The sequence below is a fragment of the Platichthys flesus genome, chromosome 24 (genome assembly GCF_949316205.1).
Source record: "Platichthys flesus chromosome 24, fPlaFle2.1, whole genome shotgun sequence".
In the NCBI taxonomy this organism is placed as follows: Eukaryota; Metazoa; Chordata; class Actinopteri; order Pleuronectiformes; family Pleuronectidae; genus Platichthys; species Platichthys flesus.
The window spans coordinates 10,393,740-10,411,162 of NC_084968.1; the positions used below are offsets into that span (position 1 = coordinate 10,393,740).

Consider the following 17,423-nt stretch of genomic DNA (forward strand, 5'->3'; position numbering starts at 1 on the left):
AAGTTTGAAACATTTAAACAGAGTTAAAAGTAAGATTCACTTTATTTGACGATACAAATCTCAAGTACCTCACGTGGTTTTTCACAAAACAGACATGAACGCTGTCTAAAAATCGTTCAAATGTAATAATCTGCATACATTATTATTCAATGGATGATACTAAATAAAAAATAAACCTTTTAAGGCCATTTTCCCACAAAACGTCTTCACTGCTCATGTAAAAAATTGGAAGGAAATGGAGGAGGAACACAAAACAGATGGTTTTGGTTTAACAAAACAAAAAACAGATTTACTGGATTTCATTAGGAGCTCTTGGCAGAGCGGTGGCGTTACCCTCTGCTGGACATGAAGACACCTCACGCCGCTCTCTCAAAGCTGCTCCGCCGTTTCCACTCCAACGCAATTGTTCTGCTCTGTCGTGCTCGCACAAAGAATTCACTGTTGTGAGGATGTGTCCCACTGAAGTCAACACCAGCTGAGCTGTGACGGGGCGTGTGGAACGCTGCCAGGGGAAGCGAGTGTGTATCTGTGTGTGTGTCTGTGTGTGTGTGTGTGTGTGGATTTGAGTTAAGCAGGTTTGTCTGCACGTGTGGCGGTGCACACGGGAGGTTGAGGCAGCAGCTGGTTAGAACTTGGGGTCGGCGCTGCGGCGCTTGAGCTTCTCCGGGTTGTTGGAGGCCATGTGAGAAAAGTCCCTGAAGATGTCCTGGTACGTTTCATCACCTGGGAGAGATCACAGAGGACGACATGAGCCTCCCGTTTTTTAAAAGATGATCAAACATGCATTGACAAAATGAAGGCCGTCTTCTCCTGCTCTTTAACTCTTGGCTTGATGTCCATTTCTTTCCGAGCACAAAATGAGACATGTGCGTTTGAACCTTAACATCTGTCCCTAAACGCTACACCAAGCTCAACGGGGTATATTTAGTGTGAATGACTTTAAACTCCACCAGCTATTCCCTGAGTGGTAGCCCTACAGCAGGAAGCATGCAGCTGAACAAACAGAACACACATTAGGGCATGCACGTGCACTGTACCTCTTAGTGTGCAGTAGGTGGCACACTCAACAAGCAGTTGACGGCCGGGCATCTCAGCGCGCAGAGGGCAAGAGGCACACGAGTGCGTTCGACAAGGACACACACATATACACAACGACAAAAAGCACAGCACGTCAGATACTGACCAGCAGTTTGTTTTAAAGCAGACACAAGCCTCACGTTTCCATTCCTTCATGAGAGAAAGACCGAGAAGAGGGATTGGAAAAAATAAAAGAGGAGCCGTGACTCGATCATGAAAGAATGGACTCTGCAGCTTGAACAGGAGCCAAATGACAAAATGCAACACAACCCACTGTGAACCTGAAGCACAGAGCTCGTCCTAGCACCAGGAAGTTCTGATAAAATACAGAACACGTCTATAAAGCTGTCAAAGCTCAAACTGCGTCGCTATTCACAGAATAGTCCTCGAGAGCCGAACCCAACTGAGTTGAGCTCATAAAAAACAAACATCTGCGCATATAAAAAATATCCCAAATACACATGTATCATAAAAACATACAGACATATACACACACTTAAGCACACAACATAAAAACATGGGAAACAACCACATGGAGCAACTTTCAGTTTCTGGTCTTTGGAGATTTGAGTGGATTTTCAAAGTGCAGGATGATGTGCGTTTGTAGCTCAAAGTGCGTGTGGACGTGCATGTGAAGACAAAACTTCACACAAATGTTCATTCTTTGTTTCCCCGACAAATCTGTTTTCATTTATGTCCTTTGAACTGTCGTACCCCGTGTTCTGGCTTTTATCTTTCCGTTTTTGATCATGTTTATTTCCTTAAAGATCCACAAGTGAAGTTTCCAATCCCATTGCAGGTCCCATTTTTTACCCCCACTAGCCATTCCCCCCCCCATGAGCCCAGCCACTGATATGGTTCTTTATAGCCTGCATGCTCTTTCTGGTGTGGGCCATCCCCCCTCCACCTCCACCCCCGCCCCCTCCCAACACCCCCCCAGACCCCGGCCCCTTCGAGTGACCTGGTTGGCCGAACGCTCCGTCCATCTCCCGCATCTCCTTGTTCATCTTGGCAATCCGCAGCCTGAAAACACGAGAGAGCATCGGTTAGCGGAGGTGAAATGTCCACGTCGGGGGGGGGGGGCGAACTCGTCGTCTCGGGGACAACTCACAACGTGACGATGTCGGCGTTGGCGTTGTCCACTGCGATGGTTATGGGGTCTTTCTGGTTCTTGTCTTTGGCGTTGTAGTCGGCTCCTCGCTTCAAGAAGAGACAAACCAACCTGGAGGAAGAGAAGAGGTGCATCAAAAGAGACTGTGTGTGTGTGTGTGTGTGTGTGTGTGTTTGTGTTTCTTTGTGTAGCATGACCATCGCATACAGACTCTGATGTGTCTTGATTATGTGTGAAAACTGCATCTCTCTAACCCTAACCCTTTTTTGGTCGTTGAATCTTCACAATTCTTGCGATCTGCCGAAGCTCCTGTGGTTTCTTCCTTCCTGGACTTATTTGGTCAAAGGGGGGGGGGGGGGGGGGAATCATCCTTCAGGAATCTCAGACACGTTTGTCTCCATCACTTTACACATTCTTGCTCGGTTATCACGAATCATGTTTTGTCGGCGCTCTGCAATCCGACCCCGGCCCCCCGAGGAGATAAGAGCCCGATTCAGCCTTTGCTTCCCGATAAGCTGTGAGATACTTTCCATTTCCAAAAGACGTGGGTCAAACAAACTGTCGCGGTCGTTTCATGTCGTAATAAGTGTTTCTGCTCAGCTAAAAAATATACATCGTGTGTGTCAGATGTCCTCGGTTATATAACCAGTCCAAAAGTGAAGTGTTACATTAGCGGCTTGTTTCACTTCACCTTTTCCTTTACGCTGAGATTTCCCCCTTCACACATGAGAGAAATGTCATCCGGGCAAAGAGAGGGAATCTATTTAACTCGGTTGATGGATTTGGGCTCCGTGCCCGGAAGCTCCCATCGATTTTGTGTGCGTTTTATTTTTCGGTGCTCGTATTTCTCTCTGAAGAACGAACCTGAGTCAATACCTATTAATCACAAGATGAAAAAACGATGTGGTGATTTGGCAGTTGAGACTTTTTTTTGTCTCACAGCTCAGTTCTGGGACTTTGCAGGTTCAAAGGTCAAACTGTCTAGATAATGGAGGGACAGGTATCTGATTGTTGTTAGTCTGGTCGCTTGTTTTTTGTCTCTTGAATTGCCAAATCCCTGAGAGACATTCCCTTTTGTCTTTGTCACGTCTCTTCCTCTTCGACATATGCGTGACAGCATGTGTGTGTGTCTGTGTGTGTGTGGGTGTCAGAGACAGTGCGTCATACCCAGTGTGGCCCAGGATGGTGCCGTGGTGCAGCGGTCCTCTCCCGCTGCTGTCGGCCTGGTTCACGTTGGCCCCGTTCTGCAGCAGGAACTCACAGGCAGCCAGGGCGTTCTGCTCCAAACACAACAACACAATCGTATATTCAGACAACTTTCACCTAAAGACTAAAGTTACAAAACGCTGCTGGTGGCACCTTTACAGGGAAAACTCACGACAGGTTTGTTATTCTTGGACTTTTCCCAGTTTAAAAAGCCAGGCACGTTAACCAGAGGCTTTATCCCCTTAAGTTGCACGAATGAGCTCAGATATTTTTAGTTCAAAGTGTATTTTAATTGGTGGGTGGTGCAACAGGGAAGCTAGTAGAGGTTTGTCCCCCAGTCAAAAGCACGGCTATGTTCAACGCACTTCATGACATCTACATCTTTGGTTTGGCTTCTGTAATAGTTGGAACTTAGCGAGAGCATCATTAGGATTTATTTATTTAATCAAACTCAATTCAGAACTGGCCTGCAGGTGGCGCTTGAAGCAAAGGTCAGAGGGGTTAACCATCAGGATCTGCATGAGTGTAAATATTATCGGGTGGATTGTGTAGCAGTGGTTTCCCCCTCACCGCTGAGACGGCCTGGATCAGCGGCGTGCTGGACTCCTCGGACACGTTGACCCAGTTGACGTCGGCGCCGTGAGCCAGAGCGTCGGCCATGACGGGGAAGTTCTGCAGGGCCGCAGAGCGGTAGAGCAGCGCCCCCGGGTGGAGGCCGCTCAGGTCCTCCTCTTCCACGTCCACGTCTGAGGGAGGCGCGAGTTCGTTTGTGTTGTTGCCAAAGGAGAAATGACGTTTAGACACATGATAGTGTAGCCGTAAAGATGACATCATTTAATGTGGTATGACACATGTCCAGTCCATGTTAATCCCACTGTGTACATCTGTGTGTGGGTCTCTGTGTGTGTTGTATCTTACTTTTGTGAGGGCTTGTATTATTCTTTTGGACGAGGTCACTGGGGGTCAGCCCTGAGGAAAGAGAGAGTTGGTGTGTGTGAGAGAGAGAGCCACACACACACACACACACACACACACACACACACACACACACACACACACACACACACACACACACACACACACACACACACACACACACACACACACACACACACACACACACACACACACACACACACACACACACACACACACACACACACACACACACAGCAAAAGTTGATAATCCTAAAACATGCTCTGCTGTGTGTCTTTATGTGTGTGTGTTTTGTGATCATCAGCTACAGAGGAAACCAGCCGTGTTACACTTTTGTCAGCCCACATGTTTCACTTCCTGCTTCCCTTCCTCTCGTCTCTCGTCTTTTACCTGTGACCCTCGGCAGAGTGGCCCGGTTGGGCTTGGGTTTGAGCGGTGGCCGCTCCACGGGCCGCTCCAGCGTGGGCGGCCGGCTCTTCTTGCCGCTGGACCTCCTCTGGGGGGGGTTGCGTCCGGTCTCCGGCAGCTTTTTGATGAACTTCTTCTCTACGTACTTTGATCGAATCCACGTCTCCTTGTCTGGTCTGAGGGGCAGAGAGAGACAGATCGGACAGGAAGAGTGTGAACAAGTTGAACACGAGACAAACTGACAGATGAGAGCATGTAAAGGCGACAACATGCAGGGCTGTGTTTGTCAGATGGTTACACACACTCTCGGTGTGACTCCACTACTTGGTTGTGCTGCTGTGCAACAAGAATGTTACACACAGGTCTATTGAGAACTGAGGTTGTATTTCATCCGGGTTTTGTTTGTCAGTTTGAATTACAACACAATTGTGTCTCCCTGAAAGCTATACCAGTTTAATTAAGTCATAAATCAAGCTAAACATAAATCCATCTAGGTTTAAAAACTGAATTACCATTAAGCTTTCTATAAGGTAGAGAATATTTAAATACATGTGTATCAGTTGGGTATCATCACACAAGTCTAAATATATACATACAAATATAAATATGGCAAACAAAGGTTATATATAAATATGTGAGTGAGACACTACAATGATTAAATAACATATGACAAGACTTCATGCAGCTTCACGACAAGTTTCCAGACTCTGAAGTCACGCTGTTAACCACGTGCATGTCGTACCTGTGGCACTTCCTGTCTGCTGCGGCGCATGAGAGGAGACAAGAGGAAGTTCAAACAGATAAGTGTGAAGAGAGTTGGCGGCTGTGGAGAGCTGCAGCCGATCCGTTTTAATATAAGTGCTAAACACATGTGTAATGAAATCCTCTTTGTGTGAAGCCGTTGATAAAACAGCAGGAAGAGATTGGTTTCTTATCTCCTGCCATCAACACATTCCAGTCCATAAGTACTCAGACGTCAGTACCACATTAAACACGAGGACTCACACACCCTTCTTTGAACAACAATACACACCTGGGGAGTTCTGTGGCTGTGTCGTGCACAGTTGTGACGTTATTACGATGACACACAAACACACACATACAGACGTCTGGTGGTGTTTCTGCTACAGTAAGACCACATTTTGCCACACACACACTCACAAGGTGAAAACAACATGCGCTTCGATACTGATGCAAGAAAATCCTCAGCGACAGGTTTGAAGTCTAAGTGTGGATAAGTGAGTAAGAGGCTACAGGACTCTTATCTCTGAACTGAGTCAGCAGCTGAGACATGAAATGGTACAGCTTTCAATTATGTTCATTTAAAATACAAAGCTTTCTTCTCTCTGTGAAGCTTTTTAAATTATTTACTTTATTTACTTTCATTTTTACATTTTTGATTGTTATTTATCGATATTTTTTGCTGCTCTATCCTCTTGAAATATAACAATTTTAACAAGCAAACAAGTGAAGTGATAAATTATTTTTTAATACATATTTATACTGTACGATATATAATACACAGTATTATTATAATTATAATATAACATATATATGCAGAATTTTTGGGGAAAGCAAATGCAAGGACAATTAATTCTCAGGCGAGGGACACAAATTATAAAATGTCGGTTCATTTAGAATAATTAAAACCATTTGACTCAGTCTGCAGATTGGATGGATATTGATGGTTAGTACCTGGGACTGGTGGGATGGATATAATGGTTAGTACCTGGGACTGGTGGGATGGATATTGATGGTTAGTACCTGGGACTGGTGGGATGGATATTGATGGTTAGTACCTGGGACTGGTGGGATGGATATTGATGGTTAGTACCTGGGACTGGTGGGATGGATATTGATGGTTAGTACCTGGGACTGGTGGGATGGATATTGATGGTTAGTACCTGGGACTGGTGGGATGGATATTGATGGTTAGTACCTGGGACTGGTGGGATGGATATTGATGGTTAGTACCTGGGACTGGTGGGATGGATATTGATGGTTAGTACCTTGGACTGGTGGGATGGATATTGATGGTTAGTACCTGGGACTGGTGGGATGGATATTGATGGTTAGTACCTTGGACTGGTGGGATGGATATTGATGGTTAGTACCTGGGACTGGTGGGATGGATATTGATGGTTAGTACCTGGGACTGGTGGGATGGATATTGATGGTTAGTACCTGGGACTGGTGGGATGGATATTGATGGTTAGTACCTGGGACTGGTGGGATGGATATTGATGGTTAGTACCTGGGACTGGTGGGATGGATATTGATGGTTAGTACCTGGGACTGGTGGGATGGATATTGATGGTTAGTACCCGGGACTGGTGGGATGGATATTGATGGTTAGTACCCGGGACTGGTGGGATGGATATTGATGGTTAGTACCTGGGACTGGTGGGATGGATATTGATGGTTAGTACCCGGGACTGGTGGGATGGATATTGATGGTTAGTACCCGGGACTGGTGGGATGGATATTGATGGTTAGTACCCGGGACTGGTGGGATGGATATTGATGGTTAGTACCTGGGACTGGTGGGATGGATATTGATGGTTAGTACCTGGGACTGGTGGGATGGATATTGATGGTTAGTACCTTGGACTGGTGGGATGGATATTGATGGTTAGTACCTGGGACTGGTGGGATGGATATTGATGGTTAGTACCTGGGACTGGTGGGATGAATATTGATGGTTAGTACCTGGGACTGGTGGGATGGATATTGATGGTTAGTACCTGGGACTGGTGGGATGGATATTGATGGTTTGTACCTGGGACTGGTGGGATGAATATTGATGGTTAGTACCTGGGACTGGTGGGATGGATATTGATGGTTAGTACCTGGGACTGGTGGGATGTGGCTTCTTGATGGTGATCTCGTCGATGCGCGCCTCGTAGATCCTGTTGATGACCGTGTTTCCTAATTCACACATCAACTATAGAAATAAAGAGAAGAAACATTTCACCACCAATTGAGTTTGGTTGATGTGAACTGTTGCATCATCACTGGAGCGTTGTGTTAACAACAGAAAAAAAAGGCAATAACGAGGTTGTGTAGTTAAAAAATGGAATTACCTTAACGAGCTCCGGCTCCCAGGAGTCCAGAGTGAGCGAGCGCACTTTGGAGAAATGGACTCCCAGGCTCCTGTTAAGGAAACAAAACTATTAGTGCTCAAGCCAAGTGTGTGCATGTGTGTGTCTGTGTGTGCATGTGTGTGTTTGCACTCTACCTGTGTATTCCCGAGCAGACGATACAGAGTGTGATGCCCAGGTTGATGGAGGCCCAGTCGGGACTGGGCTCTCCGCAGTCGCAGCACTGCTGGTTCCCCGGGATCGCCTGAACCTCCTCCAGCGCCTTGTAGCCCCCGTTCTCCTCGCCTCCTCCTCCTCCGCCGCCTCCTCCTCCTCCCCCGCCTAACAGATTCCCCGCAGACACCGAGCTGCAGCGCTGTCTCTGATAAACACACACACAGACAGACACAGACAAATAAAAGAGTGAGGGGACACACACACAGGCGAATAACTCCCACATAAAAATGTATTTATAGAAGATAATTGTGTGCGTGTGTGTGTGTGTGTGTGTGTGTGTGTGTGTTCTCACTGGGCTGTGTGTGTCCTCTCTGCACTCCTGAAAGGCTGAGGCGATGCTGTTTTGGACGGCTCTGATCCACGCTTGCTGCTGCGCCTCCGAATCGGCCTGCAACAGACAACACCTACACACAGACACACACACACAGACACACACTGTAATCCCCTCATGTCTTTCTGCGGGACCCTTTATCCCTCTGCACTCAACGCTGTCATTACAAACGTTCCCTCGTGCAAACTCACTTTGACGGGGAGACCACCTCAAAGCAGAAGCGCCTCTCGTTCTCCGCGCTGTGCTTCACGGTGCAGAGACGCAAGTCCTCCACCACAACTGTGGGCTGCTCCTGAGAGAGAGAGAGAGAGAGAGAGAGAGAGAGAGAGAGAGAGAGAGAGAGAGAGAGAGAGAGAGAGAGAGAGAGAGAGAGAGAGAGAGAGAGAGAGAGAGAGAGAGAGAGAGAGAGAGGACCAACATGGAGGTCAGACCGCGGCCGTGTGTCTTTCAATACATGTTCTAAAACAAATTGCTTTTTAAAAGAGGCTATTTAAAATATACCTTGAATTTCTTCTGATAAACCAGCTGATTCTTTTGAATTGAGAACCAGCGTCTGGAGAGGAGAAAAGAAATGAAAAGGTTTTTGGTTCAGTGTTGCTCAAGCGCTGACAGAAAAAGACAAATACTGGGAATTTACAAATATTATTACTTCACAATACAGTGGATATTTGGTTTCTTGTATGTCCCAAGTGAACTTATACCTGCTCCAGGTCTTGAAGGCGTTGCTGGCTCTCTTATAGAGGTATCCTTCCATTGAAATCCCATTAGGTGCGTCTGCGTTGAACTCCATGATGGAGTCATCGTAGGTGGTGTCCTGTGAATATGTTAGAAAGATGAAATTAAAGTCAATCAATCAATCAATCAATCAGTACGTCAGAGTATAAGGAACATGTGGAAGAAAAGAAAAGTCAGACACTTTGGGGATAAAGTCATTTAACAGTGAGAATATTAGAAGATGATTAAATTCCAAAGACTAGACTTTAAAAGCTAAAATAACAAAAGATATATGTAATTACTGGAGGTTAATAAAAGAGGATAAAACATAAAAAGATTTTAATATAAGGAAGGGAGTGGAGAGCTGTAGTTGCAGGAGTGGCAGGCTTTTATCTTGGGATTTGACCAAACTGTCTCTTTTACCTTTTTCTTGATGGCAGCGTGTCTCTGCTCCATGTCCCTCTTCTCTCTGGCTGCGCTCAGGACAAACTGGGTGTGCTGTTAAATCAGAAGAGGAGGGATGTCACTCACCTGATTGATTTTTCAAATGATTTATATTCCTGGAGTTGAAATACACTTGTTAATAGTAGATCCAGAGTCCTACGCAGTTTCCATCTATATACATCTCATCCCCAGAGTCATGTGAGGTCACTGTGACCTTTGACCTTTAACCATTCATATCCAATCAGCTCATCTTGGAGCCCGAGTGGCAAATTTGAGAAGTAAAGACAAATGTCAAACTTAAGGAAAACCGCTGAGAGGTTCTCCTTCCTTAAGGATTAGTGATCTGAAAACCTGTAGAATCCTCACAAGTACGTTTTGTTCGGCCTTTTCTGCCTAAAGGGGAAACGCTCCCTTCTTTGTGTTTGTGTGACGAACTGAGCCACGGCACCACTGCTCATCTCTCACTCGTCCTTGTCTCTCCTTTGCCCCGTCTCACCATCCCTGTTGTTTCCTGCTTCCTTCGAAACAGGAAGAGCCTCTCTGTGGTTTGATTTCGGCCACTGAGAGCCGACACATCCTGTTTCATTGAGCGACAACTCCGCTCGAAGGTGAAGCTCAAGGTCGACGGTGCCAACACTTTTTTTTGTGTTTTTCCAAAGTGAAGAAAAGCAGGGATTGGCACACACACACACACCAACACACACACACACACACGCACATACAAACAGACATTTGAAATATTTCCTGTTGTTGCTCACTGTTTCCTGTCACGATGGAAGTGTGATGTCAGCTGGTGACTCAACAGCCCCCCCCCTCATAGGAACACAATTTTATATCCTATCATTAGAGAAACCATTTGGACAATTGTCGACAAACATATGTATGTATTATTTCCTTCTAAATGATGTGAAAGTTTGTCCATGCATCGTTGATTTATTTTGTACACACACACAGACACACACACACATCAGTCAGGCTCTATCAGTTACCTCTTCATTCAGCCTCTGTCGATACTCGTCCAGCTCTGACAGCGACTGGTGGCCTTGCTGGAAGAACTGGGCCTGAGACTCCATCAGGGACAACATCTGACAGGGAGCACGAGACGTTTACATTCAACTCTTTGACTTTTAACATCTTGCAGCTACAGGCACAGAGAAATAGGTCAGCGTGAACTCACTGCCATGACTATGTCGGTCTTCTTCTTGGCCTCGATGACATTGATCTGGAACGAGAGGAAGCAGCGGTTTCAGAAAACTTCATGTTTCCAGAACCAGACACTCAACCCGGGTGGTTCAGATGACGAGAGACACAACCACGGAGCTGGAGAGGAGCCCCAAGGCAATTATTTGTTATTATTCAAAACAGCAGAGGCACAACTCGGCTGTGTTTGTATAGCTGGTTGCTGGATCCGCTGGTTTTATGAAGGCTAAAGGCTCTGATAGGTGTCACGGTGCTGTATAGATGCTGGAAGTCTCTAAACTTCTAAACCTTTTAAACACACACACGAGTGAGTGGATTGATGAAACTGTGATTTCTCACCTCCAGGACGTAGTCCAAGGCCTCGGACCGAAAGCTCTTGCGTGCGTTGAGCAGAGCCTGGCTCGCCTCCTCCACTTCGTGTTGCTTCCCCCGGGGGGCCTGACCGTTTCTCACCAGCGCCCCCTCCAGGGTCTCGCTGCTGCGCTCGAACTCCTTTCGCACATCCTTGAACCGACGGACATCTCTGAGGGACAGGGAGGGCACAAGAGAGGGAAATAACTCTTTATTTGACAGATACGTTTGTGAAATCACGCAGTTTAACCATGGGCGCACTAGAATGTGCCTTTAAAATAGCGATCACATGACAAAGGGAGGAAGCAGAGAAACGTCCTAGAAACATAGAGAGAGTGTTTCTCTGGCTAATAATCCAATGGGAAATAATGACTCCTCTTAGATGCTATCAAACGTCCTCCCGCTCATTCAATCTCCCTCATAGTTCCCACAAATGAGAGCAGAACGTAGTGAGTGTGAGGAGAAGGGAAAATGAAGGTTCATGCAGTGGGAGACCGGTCGAGTTGTTTGAGGGAGAGAGAAACAGACAACCCAGAAAGGAGGCGTGATGTATAAACAGCTCACTCACTCTTTGACAAAGTTCTGCAGCTTGGTCTTGACAGACTTCTGTGTGGTCTCGATCACTTCCTGACAGAGAGGGCGGAGGAGACACACACGCACAACAACGGGGAAATGTCAATCTTAATGCTCGCTGCAATCTTGCTTGACCACATACTGCCGCTGATAAGCGTCACCACCGGCGTGGAAACTTTCTGTGTGCAGAGGCAGAAACTTTCCAACGCTCTCGACAGACAGACTCACCCCCTGCGCCTCCAGGATAACAGACAGCTTTTTGGAAATCTTGTCCAAACACTCCTGCAGGACAGAGATTCCAGATTAGACTCACTCCAATTCACTCACACGACAAATAAAGGTTAAACAAGAATAGTATGAAATAAGCAGTATTGGACTCTCTTGTAATCTTTAAGGGGGGAGATGATGGTTTAACACATAGACTGTAAATAAAGATGGATGATATGACAGCTCCTCCAAAAGTGAAGCCAAAGCGTTCCCGGCTCCCCCTTGTGGCTGGTGGCAGTTAAGGTCATAAGCCCTGCCTCCTCCATGTCAGCAGATGGGACATGGACCAAAATGGAGACGCGTCGTCCATCTTTGTTTACAGCTTATGGTTTAACATGAAATGATGGATTAACATGAGCTCTTCTCACCGCCATCAGCTTGTCCCCGGAGCACTGAAGTCCCAGCTCCCGGAGGCCGTTGACGAAGCTCTTGCTGGTCTGGCAGTAGACCCTGCCGGCCTCCAGCATGGCCTGGCATTGTTTCACGAGCTGCGGGACGCAAACACATCACACGTGTCAATCCTGAATACTCATAATCAGTTGTGAGATATTAAAAAGGTAACAAGGAGTGAGTCCGGGAGACGTCCCAGGCTGGAATGTGATTTTAAAAATTGGATTTCTTTACTGGGATGAGATATTTTATAGAGTGGAGGAGGCAGAACAAATTGTTAACACACCACTGACGTAACCCCGCCTCCTAAAAAGCAGTTCAAGATGACGTGCGTTTTATTTCTGGCCATAGTGAAAAACTTTATTTCGATTTTTAGATTATGACCCAGCGTGGATGGTGTTCTAGCTGGCAAGGAAATCCCTCTGCCTCTTTGCCACTGAGGTCAAAGTTCACTGGGTCTTGCTCAAGGAAACTCGCCCAAAGCAGAGCTGCCCTAAGGCCTCGAACCTGGTTCATCCTGTTTGTCTTAGTGACGTCATCTCCCTGCTGCTGCACTTTAAATCACCCACATGTACAGGACTTTGAATCTGTATCCATTATTTGTAATAAACTACAGAACACATAGAAACCTGTGTTGAATAAAGTTATATATAATGTAGAGTGACGTATAAATATCAAATACACACGAAGCATGTGACGTCTCAAACAAACATAATATGCATTATTGAATGGAAGCAGAACTTCTCTCTGTGCCAGGACAATACAAAGAGGAAGCAGCACCTGCAGCTACTTCCTGTTCGATTCCTGGTGAATGTACCTCAACCACTTCACACCTCTCACTTCACTCTCTAATCACATGGGGAGTGTGTCTGTGACTGTGTGTGTGCGTGGGTGTGTGTGTCTCACCTTTTCTAACCGCGTCTCGAGTTCGCTGACGTCAGTTTGGACGACTTCGATCTCGGCTCTGAAACGGAAAGATTCACACAAAAGGTCACTACACGTAAACTGTGACACCTGAAGCCTAGTGCGTTAAAACTCCTGCTGTTGTGTCTTCATGACGACAAATCAGCGTCAAACATGTCGTCAGTTTGTCTGAAGTTAGTCAGTCAATGGTTTTCGGGCCTGAAAAGATGAGTCCTTTCATCTTTGAGTCAATAGAGGACTAATTTAATTTCATTTTAACTAATTTAATTTAACTATTTGGGTCATTCGTCGTGTGAGTGTGACAAACATTCGTTGACTTCAGCTTCAAATCCTGCTTTTGTCTCTTTTACATCACAGTTAATTTAAATCTTCTTTTTTTTCTAATCCAAATAAGGGATAAATAATTAAATATATAAACAATGTGATAAGTAATAAGAATGAATCATCAAACTGATAGAAAACAAGATCACTGTTTATTTATGTGCACTGACCATTAAGTTAAAAACAGAACAATCAAGTAGTTGACACTCTCTCTTCTTCATCTTTAAAAGATCCACACCAATCTAAAAATACTTTTCACTCAACACTCAGAACGCCACAGATTCCATGGCGGGGGGCTATTTCAAGTCCCGTGCATCTATTTATAAATCACTTCATTGTAAATTAGCTCGCAACTTTGGTGTTTTTAGAAACTCTGTGACCTTGGGTAAATTTACCCAGCATCCCTGTGGCCGTCGAGCGCAGCCTGGGGACCCCTCGGTCACGGGGCTGCTGTGTCGGGCCTGCAGGACGCCACACCGGAGACGTTCAGAGACAAACATCCAGTGTTGCTGTACCGCGGCGTCGGACTGATTGCACAGAGGAGCCTCAGAAATGTGTGTGCACGACTGTTTTTTTTGGTGAGAGAGTCGAGCATCGTCCCTTCTCAAACCGACAGCTCAACTGTGTGGTTTCCGCTGCCTTCCACCGACAGTACAGAGACACAGAGAGAGAGAGAAGAGAGAGAGAGAGCAGAGAGAGAGACAGAGAGAGGAGGGCCTGGACAGACAGTGAGTGTTTGTCTTCCTGTGTTTGTTTGTGCGGGGATGCTGGAATCAAAGCCCGAGGTCACAGCCTCTTGAAATGTGTCGGATAAGGAGGGAGGGAGGGAGAGATGGAACGCCAGGGGGAGGACGGGAGAGGGCACCAGGAGGCCACGGGGGGGGGGGGGGGGGGGGGGGGGGGAGATGGGACGTTAAAAGTGACACTTCATTTCTCCCCGAACTGAGAGAGAGAGAGAGTACGAGAGCGAGCTAGTTTTGAGTTTCCGCCGCGGTTCTCCCCGCAGAGCGCACACTTCCTGTAGATCACCTCGGCACATCTCGCCTCACTTCCTGTCGAACCTCCCACCTCGCGCCGTTACCCAGCAACAGGTGGCAGTCACTCTTCTCTGTCTCTCTGCTCGTTTGTCTCCGGCCGTCCTTCTCGTCCTCCTTCTCGCCCTCCCTTTTCCCCTTCAGCCCTCTGCTTCTCTAACCCTGACACGAGACCTCACCGCCGCAGCTGCCACGACTCAAACTTTCCACCACCGTGCGAGTCTCTTGAATCCAACACGGGCAACAGGGGCAGACGAAGGGAGAGAGGGAGGGAAGGGGGGGTGAGAAAGTGAGGCCTAGACTCAGGGCTGAAATATGTCAAATCAGCTGGAGGGGGGGAAACACACACAACAGCAGCCACCGGGCCTCAGGCGGGACGCAGGAGAACGATCAGGGCACACCCAGGCCCGGCCAAAGCGTCAGGAGCTGCTTGCATAACCAACTTAGTGACACTTCCCTTTTGGTTACACCAGATGTTGATACTGTGTTGAAAGAGAGATCGACTGTGGCTGACACACACGAGTGCTACAGTGACAGCTTGGTCAGGCACTTTCAAAACCTTTAAATGAGGTTATGTAGGTTTGAAATACGCTGTGAAGCAATGGTGGTAAGAGGAATGTTTGAAATTCATGTTTTTCATACCGACATTACAACTTGTAACGTTCATTGAGATACTTTTTAATGAAATATTCGGTCTTTCCGGGGCGGTAGAAGCTTCCTGTGGCTCAGTGACAGACTTTAATCAGACCTGGGATCAGAGGTTTCAGCCCTGCAGGCCTGCACGTGTTTTTCCCTTTATTGACCAAACACCTAGAACGACAAGACACGGCTTGACCCTGAAATACGGATTTCAGGCGGCACAGTTGTGTGTTGTTTGGAGCCTGAGTGGCCACAACAACACAATAAAACCACCGTGCGTCACTGTAAATGGGAATTACATGAAAAATAAACACAAGTGTGCATAATGTTTTATTAGTAGCTTTAAAACAAGGGGACACTCTCCTTGTTTCCAAATATACTTTTAGCCACAGATTTCCATATGTGTCTCTGTGTGTTGAGTGTGTGTGTGTGTGTGTGTGTGTGTGTGTAGTGTATGTGTGTGTGTTATTTGTCCCTGCTTGTATTGATGTTTCATTTATTTAACTTTACATGCTGCACATCTTGACTCCCTGGCAGATGTGATATTGTATCTCTGTCAGACCTTCCAGGTAAATAAAGGCTAGACTACAAAATGAAGTAAAAGTACTATCACCTTTATATTTTGTATCAGTACTATTAGTATCATTACTACTCCTATTTACCGGTGCTACTGTTCATCATAACATTAATATATAAGCATCATTATTCTTTTATTATAATAACCAATCTGACAGAGCTTATTCTCTCTCTCTCTCTCTCTCTCTCTCTCTCTCTCTCTCTCTCTCTCTCTCTCTCTCTCTCTCTCTCTCTCTCTCTCTCTCTCTCTCTCTCTCTCTCTCTCTCTCTCTCTCTCTCTGTGAACTATGAGGTTTCACTGTAATTCTGTAAGGTATCGATTTCACTATGCAAAGAACCTTGACATAATTCATGTTGCTATTTGGTGCCAAACAAATCAAACTGAGTCGGATTGAAATTGAGATTTGTGTCAATTTGCCTGGAACTTAATCCTAACTCGATGAATTCAATGAGTCACAGTCCATAGTTTCTCCACTGACTCCATCATCGCAGTGAGTAACGAGTGAAGCAGGTGGAACTCTTACCTGAATCGAGGGGAGTCTTTCAAACACTCCTCAAAGTCCAGTTTGACAGTCATCCCTGCGGTGAGATGTGCCAGCAACACCTGAGGGAATCTGTTGGGACCTCACGTCAGGAGGTGGTGGGGGTGGAAGAGACGAAGAGCAGCAGCAGGAAAACACTAAACCTCCTCGGTGTTAACTCTCCACATCAGCAGCCTGGATCATCGTCGTCTCCCGACACGACTTGTCAGAGCGGATGAATGAGCGCAGGGGAGGAGGCGTGCGTAATTTCCATTTCATCCAGCAGAAGCAAAAACAAAGTGAGGGCAAAGAAAAGTGAAATATCCGCGTTGATTCCAATTTTCCCGAATGAAGGAGAGTGGAATCGGATGAGAGCCCGAGGAGTGGATGTGAAGCTGTTCCCACGGACGCTCTCTGGAGGAATAGTCTCTCTCTCTCTGAACTTTACGCACACGCACGTAGGTCCACCCCCTCCACTTCACAGCTCACATTTCCGGGTTTCTGCTCCTCACTCACAAACGCAAATTGTGGGTTTTTTCAAAAAGGAAACTGAGACCAAATGAGAGGTTACACTTGACACAAACAGGCCTCTAATAAGTTTTCATCTGAATCCACTCGGTGGCGTCATGTCCAGATGAGGAGTTCAAGGACCTATAATCATTTGTAACTTCACTTGGGCACCCTGGTGTGTGTGTGTGTGTGTGTGTGTGTGTGTGTGTGTGTATATGTGTGTATGTGTGTTTTGTTGCTTGTTTGTGTGTATTCCACTCCTCCTCGTGAGTGCAGGGCTCAGACTCTGGGTGTGTATTCTTGTCTGACAACCTTTTGTTTTGGTTGGGCTGCACGGAGGAGGCACTTTAAGCCTCTGAACAGTTTATAGGGAACACCATGCGTGCCAAGAAACAAAAAGCAACAAACAGAAATTGATGAATAGTGATAAGGGTTTGTGAGGTTGAAACTTGGAAATGCAAAGGTAATACTATGACTCAGTACAATGTAAAATATAACCAAATATATAAAGAATATATAAAGACATAAAATAGGATTTAAAGGTTCAGTGTTTAGAATTGAGCGACATCTAG

At 46.2% G+C, this 17,423-nt stretch overlaps 1 protein-coding gene across 1 annotated transcript; it reads right to left on the minus strand.

Annotated features, from left to right (window-relative positions):
* Window positions 1-23: 23 nt before the first annotated feature.
* On the minus strand, window positions 24-16,812 carry acap1 (ArfGAP with coiled-coil, ankyrin repeat and PH domains 1). Its single transcript, XM_062384123.1, has 23 exons — window positions 16,345-16,812; window positions 13,233-13,290; window positions 12,305-12,424; window positions 11,898-11,951; window positions 11,665-11,723; window positions 11,085-11,268; window positions 10,723-10,767; window positions 10,535-10,630; window positions 9,525-9,599; window positions 9,089-9,201; window positions 8,889-8,940; window positions 8,579-8,679; window positions 8,349-8,460; window positions 7,978-8,201; window positions 7,823-7,892; window positions 7,589-7,683; window positions 4,722-4,915; window positions 4,313-4,363; window positions 3,965-4,140; window positions 3,356-3,465; window positions 2,189-2,299; window positions 2,039-2,100; window positions 24-723 (listed from the first exon to the last, which is right to left on the minus strand). Exons 1-23 carry the CDS (start codon window positions 16,395-16,397, stop codon window positions 626-628), a joined length of 2,313 nt encoding a protein of 770 aa, XP_062240107.1. The 5' UTR covers window positions 16,398-16,812; the 3' UTR covers window positions 24-625.
* Window positions 16,813-17,423: the final 611 nt, after the last annotated feature.